The following is an 8801-nucleotide window of genomic DNA, read 5'->3' on the forward strand; positions in this document are numbered from 1 at the left end:
TTTTTATGAAAGTAAAATTTGTCGCCAAAGACCTTTACTGACGCAGTATAGACGAAGAAACTAATTTTGTTGTAAAAACTTTTTAGCTACAAAATTATTACTTTTTGTTACAAAATTTTTCATGAGCTAATCTCAACTTTTTTGTAGTGCATATTTCTACATTATTTTTGATTTCCTATCACTATGTCGGATTCATTCGGCATGGTTTCAAATCCTTTTTTTAGAAAACTGGATAATTTACCGATTTTCGACTGACTCAATTCGCTAAGCCGTCGATAAAAGAATTCGAGTGACAATAAATTTTAATTTAAATATGTCCACCAAACTTAAACTATAAATAGTAACAACCTTTTTCAACCACTTAAATATTACTAATACTTTAATATGTAATAGTCGCTACATCACATATAGTTTTGAAAGGTTTGTCCAACTTGAGCTAATTAATTAATACATAGTTAATAGGTTGTTATTCGACCTAAACGCATCTGTACAAACTTGCGTGTCTATGTATATATATATATACATACACATATATCAAAGGTTAAATTGCACAAAATTTGCATGTGGTTTTACGAATCACTCGTACTTCTAAAACTGCGCCTCAAACTTCCTCGTGTTTCATAAACTCTGTGTCTAACCCCTCGGCCGTCCTAATTTAACGGTATTTGACCTAAAGCGTCTAAATTATGAATAAATTTTAGAATCTTAATTTCTAAAATAGTTTTTTTTCCTCATGTTTTAAGAGTTTATTTTTTACTGTTTTTTTAAGGCTAAATATAAGAAAAATACAAATATTTGTAATTTGAGGGGTTTATAAGCATTAAGGTCAAATACCGTTAAATAAGAACCGCTGATGGGGTTAGACGCAAAGTTTATGAAATCACAAGGGAGTTTGACGCAGTTTTAGAAGTACGGGGGATTTGACGTAATTTCGTGAAATTACATATGGATTTTGTGCAATTTAGTCTATATTAACTGAATATTCCATTAATATTGCTTGCAAATTAAAGCACAAATAATAGATCACTCATCTGTTGTGTTCTATGAGCCATAAAAAAAGCAATGGCTGAAAAACATGTGAATAACTTGGGCAAGGAAGTCGGAGATCATCGCTGCGTTGTCGGTAACTTCCCTCCAAGTCTATGGGGTGATTTGTTCCTCGGATACGCCCCTAATAATCAGGTTTAATCTACTCTTTTTCAGTATAAAAAGTAATAGTGCAAGAATATATATGAAAATACATGTAAACATACAATTATACACAAGTTTATCCAAAGGAAATAAAATTGTTAAGAATAATTTTTTTTTTTTTTTGTTTATTTCTTTTACTACTAGCTTATGCAAGAGTATTTGAAGGAGATCGAAGTGTTGAAGGATAAAGTCAAGAGTATGCTAACAACTCCTACACAAACAATGGAGCTAATTGATATAATCGAACACCTATGCTTGTCTTACCACTTTGAAGATGAGATTGAAGACAAGTTGGAAAAATATTTCAATCTTGATGTGGATTATATTTATGAAGCCTACGATCTCCACACGGTAGCGCTTCACTTTCGATTATTCAGAGCGCATGGTTATCATATGTTGCCGGGTATGCTTTGATTTATTTTTTTTCGGTTACATTATGGTGAAAAAAAAAAAAAAAAACAAAAGCAAAGATAAATTAAAAAATACTAATCTGGAAAATGCATGTTACTTAAAAATATGAGAATGTTTTATTGATTATATGTTCTTACTAAGATTTTTAATTTTTTTTTTTCACTGATCTTTATTTATGAAAAGATGTTTTTAGTAAATTCAAGGATGATATAGGAAATTTCCAAGAAGCCCTAAAGAGTGATACTAGGGGTTTGTTAAGCCTATACGAAGCAGCTCATCTATGGATACATGGAGAGGACATCCTCGACGAGGCTCTTGTTTTTGCAACATCAAATCTCAAGTCTGCGACACAAAATCTCGATTCACCCATTAAAGAAGAAGTCGAGCATGCTCTAGCGCAGCCATTGCATTTGAGCATTCCAAGAGTTAATGCACGAAAGTTTATCTCAATTTATGAAAATTAAAAACAACATAATAACATCCTTCTTAGATTGGCCAAGTTGGACTATAATTTATTGCAAAAGCTTCACAAGAAAGAACTCTACGAAATATCAAGGTAACTTCATAATCAACTCACATATGATGTATGTATCCATCCATAAATTTGGTTAAACTTACTATCATTAGTTGATTCAGGTGGTGGAAAGAATTGGATGTTCCATCAACACTTCCATATGCTAGAGACAGAGTAGTCGAGTGTTACTTTTTTTCGCTGGGGACGTATCATGAACCTCAATATTCTCATTGCCGAGTTTTACTAACCAAAGTCATTGCAACACTATCCATACTCGATGACACATATGATTCTTATGGTACAACTGAAGAACTAAATGTTATTACAAATGCTATTCAAAGGTAACAATAGTTCATACTTCTTTAAATTAGATAGAGTTTGGGATTTAAGTATATTACAATTGATTATCTTAGAGATATTTCAGGTGGGATGTGAACCAGATTGATCATGTCCCGGACTATTTTAAATCATTCTACAAAGCACTTTTGGAACTGTACAACAAATTTGAAGAAGAACTGGAAGCGAGAGGGCAATCTTATGCAATATACTATGCCAAAGAAAATGTAAGTTAATATATTGCAACTTAGTATCATAGTATGCAGTATAGAGTATTCAAGTGTTCTGAAAATTCAGGCGAAGAAGAAAATTATCAGATTATTTAACTGTCCTTGTGCGTGGTCACACCAAGAAAACATAACATGTAGCCATGTTAGCACATACATAGTCACGGGTAGATGACATAATTTGCTACAATCCCTGTATGTGATCACGCCTAAGTTACTTCTAGTATGCTGTCCCACTAAACTTTCTTCACCAAAATATTTTTCTTTCACCGATGAACAAGAAATAACAAAAAATAATAAAACCAAGGGAACAATAATACAGGCACTGATAATTTTTACATGAAAAATCTTTCAATGTAAAGGATAAAAACCACTCCACACCTAATTACAATAATATAGTGGTTGGATATAGTACTCCCTCTGTTCGATAAAATAATGTAGGTTTGGTTGGGCAAGAGAATAAAAAATAATGATATTTAAATCTTAAAGTAGGATAGATAAGTATTTGTTAAAGTAAGGGTAATAAAATTGTAGGTGGATAAAGATGTTTCCTATAAATAGATTGTGCACAAGTAAAAAACTAGTATAATATGCTTCAAGCAAGGTATAGTTTTCGAACTTTATACTACAGCTAAGTATCATTCTTTTTGTTCAATCCATGATGCAGCTTAAAGAATTGGCGAGAGCCTACAATGTTGAGGCTAAGTGGTTCAATGCGCGACGCTTGCCACCATTTGATCAATATCTAAGCAACGCTATTGTCACATCCACCTTCTATTATCTCTGTAAAATATGTCGTATTGATATTTATAACAATTGTCATTTTAGGTTGAAAGACAGATTAGAGGCGACAAAGCTACTGGTATTGGATGTTATGCTGAAGAAAAATGTGTTTTGGTTGAAGAAACCATAGATAAATTCTATGAGGTGGCTAAAGATGCATGGAAGGATATGAATGAAGAGATTCTCAAACCATCGACACACTCAAGAGATGTTCTGACCCGAATCTTGAATTTGGCGCGAGTAGTCGAAGTTCTTTACAACAGTAATCAAGATGGATATACACTTCCAAAGAGAGTTTTAGAACCGCATATCAAGTCATTGCTCGCAGATCCCATCATAATTTAAGACTGGTCATCTTAATAAGATTACACATATATATGTTAGTGTGTGAGTAAGAGCTAGGAATGCTCATGTAATTTCAATTGGTGTCCTTTTGTATTTTTAGTATGACACTCCGGCCCACATGCCACGCAAAGTCAGGCATGTGAGGATCGTAAACTGGCCTCATAGGTCAACACGAGTTGTTCCAGCAGGCTTTTGTCTTCACTCACGCGGGAGACTTTTTAGAGGGTCACCCATACTCAAATTACTACTCTAGAGCAATCACACTTAACTGTAGAGTTTTTTTAGTAGGATTTTCGGAAAGGAGTGTGCATATTGTTAATATTAGTAGTCTATTCAATCTTTTTAACCTATATTCAACCTCGGATGGTCTACCACCGACTCATCTATGGAAGTTGGCCTAGCACCGGCCCAACTCGGTATTACACTTAGTTTCTATGTTTTATAATGAATACCTTATTTTACCCTTTTTCTTTTCAAAAAATTTACATTCAATACCTATTTCTTATATAAAAAGATGACCTTCAATAAACTTTTTCATCTTTAAAATATTAAAATTAAAATACAAAATAAAAGAAAAATGGCAAGAGAATACATCCCAACAGTCAGCATATATTAAAGACAAATTTTATACAAATATACTTCCTCCATCCTTATCAAAGGTAACCATTTAACTATTTTGAGTGATCTAAAGTCAAAGTATTCATTTCATTTTTATAATAAATATCATCTACTAACATTACAAATATTGTCTATTTACAATTATGTACATGATTACAATTGTACCAGAAGACAAATTAATTTTTACATACAAAATTAAGGTCAACTACCATTAAAAAATACTTTTTATGTCCCCTAAATTTTGTGAAGTTGGTGGGGCATGGAGATTAAAAAATGATCATATTTTAGTATTAAAATAAGGCAGGTAAAAAAATGAAGTGGAGGTATTATATAATATATATTGAATGATTGATTAAAAAGTAACGGGGTAAATAGAAAAATAATACTCCATCCGTTCCACATGCCGTGTCTGTTACACCGTAGAGGAGTATAATTAGTAAATAATTAAGAATGTATTAGTAAAAATAATTATTCGATAATATAAATAATTATAAATTAAGATTAAGATAACTAATTAGTTTAATTAAAATTTTAAAAAAAAAAAATTAAAAAGTTTAAAATGAGATTAATGTGTGTAATCATTTTCCAAAAAAACGAAAGTGACATAGTACGTGGGACGTACAGAAACGGCAACATGGACATGGTACGTGGGACCAAGGAGTAGCAAATTAGTTATTATTTGTTAAATTAAAAATAATAAAATTATGAGTAAAAACTATTTACTATAAATAGATTATAAATAAGTTGAATTGATGACAAATAACAAATAATGATATAATTTTGGCGAACAGAGGTAGTAATATTCCATATGTCCACAAATTTAGACTCATTTGAGCTATGCACATGGTTTAATAAATATAGTATTATATTGATGGACACTGACATAAAATAATGGTATTTTTAGAATATTTTAAATAAACTAAATGTGTAAATAATTATGATATAAATTGTAATTTTTCGCATGTAGGTTGGAATAAATGTTTCTTTTTGTCATTCAAAAGACAACAAGAAATAAAGTTTTTGTATATGAGTTCCAAGGAAGGAGGGAAAGGGAAAAATCATGGGAAATATATAATAGCAAAACAAAATATTAACAAGAAAACAACCGAAAATATACATATGACAAATACATGAGCATTCCAAGCTCTTATTCACTCACAAACATATATATATATATATAAAGTTTTATTAAGATGACAAGAAATCTTAAACTATGATGGGATCTACAAGCAACGACTTAATATGTGGTGCTAAAACTCTCTTTGGATGTGTATATCCATCTTGATTACCATTGTAAGCAACTTCTATTACTCGCGCCAAATTCAAGATTCGTGTCAGAACATCCATCGAGTGTATCGATGGTTTGAGAAGCTCTTGATTCATATCCTTCCATGCATCTTTAGCCATCTCATAGAACTTACCTATGGCTTCTTCGACGGAAACTCCTTTATCTTCCACATAACATCCTATGCCAGTAGCGGTGTGGCCTCTAATCTTTCTTTCAACCTTAAAATACAACAACAACAATAATAATAATAATAATCGATATGACAAATAATTTGTACATACATAAATTAAAGGATATAATTTGAATAAGACATAAATTAAAAGGGTATAATTTGAATGTGTAAGTTGAGTTAATACTTCGTCTGTACGCTAACAATAGGTATTTAGGACGTCCACCAAAAATGTCTATACTTAATGATGGAGTATAAACAATGAAATTATATCGATAAATATGCATACCTCGTATGTAGCCGCGTCATCAACAAGACGAGAAATGATGCAACTTGCTACTAGTACTTTAGGTTTCGTCATCAACCATTCGTAGTTTTCTTTAGTTGCAAATTTTGTTCCAAATAATGATGCGATTGCAAGGTAATAGTAGCAAGATGTAACAATAGCATTACTTAGATATTGATCAAATGGGGTCAAACACCGCGCATTAAACCATTTAGCCTCAACATTATAGCCTCTCACCAATTCTTTAAGCTGCATCATGAATCAAAACAAAAAAAAAAAAAAACATATATAGTTAGCTATAGTATAAAGTTGGAAGATCATACATCGATTCTAACAAATCGTACTAGTTTATTTACTTGTACTTTCAAACCCACTATTCACTTATTCATTCTATCATTTTTATCTCAAAAATATCGTATTCAACAATTATTTTCTATTCTTAAATGTCAAGATCAAAAAACACCAAAACATAATAACTTATTAGTTTTTAAAACTTAATTATCTATTTTCACTAATGAAGAAAGATAGAGCATGGTAATAACTTTCCAAGAACCATACACTATTTAAACTTTCTATAAAAACAAAGCCCGAAAAGTTGTTATTGCTCGCTATTTTATTCTTTTCTTTTTATATTATCAAATAGATATTGTCTTGAATACCGTTAATGAATATGATACTAACTTGCAATTTAACTTACACTTTCTTTGGCATAGTATGTTGCATAAGATTGCCCTCTCGCTTCCAATTCTTCTTCAAATATTTCATAGAGTTCTAAAAGTGTTTTGTAGAATGATTTAAAATACTCTGGGACATGGTCGATCTGGCTAGTATCCCACCTGAATTATCTCTAAGATAATCAGTTGTAATAAAATTAAATTCCAAAATTTATCTAAATCAAAGAATTGTATGATATCTTGCTACCTTTGAATAGCATCCGTAATGGCATTAAGTTCTTCAGTTGTACCATAAGAATCATAAGTGTCATCGAGTATGGATAATGTTGCAATGACTTTGGTGAGTAAAACTCGGCAATGAGAATATTGAGGTTCATGATACACCCCCATCGACCAAAAGTAACACTCGACTACTCTGTCTCTAGCATATGGAAGTGTCGAAGGAAAATCCAATTCTTTCCACCACCTGGATCAATGATAGTTAGTTTCACCACATTTTTATAGAGACATACATTGTATGTGTGTTGAGCATAAAGGTACCTTGAGATTTCGTAGAGCTCTTTCTTGTGAAGCTTTTGCAATAAATTATAGTCTAATTTGGCGAATCTAATAAGGATGTTATAATGTTGTTTTTGTTTTTCATAAATTGAGATAAATTTTCGCGCATCAACTCTTGGAATGCTCAAATGCAATGGCTGCACTAGAGCATGCTCGACTTCTTCTTTAAGTGGTGAATCGAGAGTTTGTATTGCAGACATAAGATTTGAGGTTGCAAAAGTAAGAGCCTCGTCGAGGATGTCTTCTCCATGTATCCGTAGATGAGCTGCTTCATATAGGCTTAACAAACCCCTTGCATCACTCTTTAGGACTTCTTGGAAATTTCCTTCGCCATCCTTGAATTTGCTAAAAATATCTATTTCCCAAAATATAGCTACTTTGTCAATTAAAAAACATAACATGTTGAAAAATTTTCATCGATTAATAAGGCCGTCTCTTAATTTTGTATACTTCCTTCAACCATTAAGTTTACGCATATTTTACTGTTTCAATATTGATTAAAGAATAATAGTATTTAATATTTCATAAATAGTGTATAAGTGTGTAAAGATTAAACTAACCTTAGATTGTAAGGGTTCACATCCGATGTATATTGAAAGAGATATTTTAGTACTTTTATCCGAAATGATAGAATATTTTATTAATATTCTAGGATCCACACAAACTAAGGAAACATGTCTGTTGTTAGAAGACCTAAATAGAAAAATGTACCTATTTTAGTGGACGGAGAGACTATTTTGCATATTGATTGTAGGTAAATTTTAAAGTTAGCTATATAAATTACATAAAAGAAGTTTAAAAGGGACTACTAAAACATACCCGAGGACATATGATAGCCGTGTGCTCTGAATAATCGAAAGTGACGTGCTATGGTTTGGAGATCGTAGGCTTCATTCTTATAATCCACATCAAGATTGAAATATTTTTCCAACTTGTCTATGATCTCGTCTTCAAAGTGGTAGGACAAGCATAGGCGTTCGATTGTGTCAATTAGGTCCATTATTTCGACGATGTCATTGCAACTCGTAGGAGTTTTTAGCATACTCCTAATTTTATCCTTCAACACTTCAATCTCCTTTGAATATTCTTGCATGAGCTGTTAGTGCAAAACAAAAACTATTCTTAGGTATAATTTTATTTCGTTTGGATAAACTTGTGTTTATTACATGTTTACGTCTTATTTCCAAATTTGTTTTCGCACTGTTTTAGAATAAAAAAGAGTAGATTAAACCTGATCATCAGGAGTGTATCTGAGGAACAAATCACCCCATAAACTTGGAGAGTAGTTAACGACAACCCGGCGAAAATTTCCGACTTCCTTGCCCAAGTTATTGACAACATTTTCAGCCATTGATGCTTTTTGTATCAGTCATATAACTCAGGCAGAGAGTCTCGATACAA

At 31.7% G+C, this 8801-nt stretch overlaps 2 protein-coding genes across 2 annotated transcripts; one reads left to right on the plus strand and one right to left on the minus strand.

The window, feature by feature from the left end:
* The first annotated feature begins 1062 nt into the window (after nt 1-1062).
* On the plus strand, nt 1063-3920 carry LOC127242667 (germacrene A synthase-like). Its single transcript, XM_051262303.1, has 6 exons — nt 1063-1182; nt 1336-1594; nt 1786-2041; nt 2239-2457; nt 2541-2679; nt 3508-3920. The coding sequence occupies exons 1-6, from the start codon at nt 1063-1065 to the stop codon at nt 3805-3807; spliced, it is 1293 nt and encodes a 430-aa protein (XP_051118260.1). The 3' UTR covers nt 3808-3920.
* Nucleotides 3921-5506: 1586 nt separating this feature from the next.
* On the minus strand, nt 5507-8801 carry LOC127242666 (germacrene A synthase-like). The gene is made up of 7 exons (XM_051262302.1): nt 8632-8801; nt 8220-8496; nt 7383-7755; nt 7090-7308; nt 6866-7004; nt 6172-6417; nt 5507-5931 (listed from the first exon to the last, which is right to left on the minus strand). Exons 1-7 carry the CDS (start codon nt 8749-8751, stop codon nt 5632-5634), a joined length of 1674 nt encoding a protein of 557 aa, XP_051118259.1. The 5' UTR covers nt 8752-8801; the 3' UTR covers nt 5507-5631.

The sequence above is a fragment of the Andrographis paniculata genome, unplaced genomic scaffold, assembly GCF_009805555.1.
Source record: "Andrographis paniculata isolate CXL003 unplaced genomic scaffold, ASM980555v1 Contig87END, whole genome shotgun sequence".
NCBI lineage: Eukaryota > Viridiplantae > Streptophyta > Magnoliopsida > Lamiales > Acanthaceae > Andrographis > Andrographis paniculata.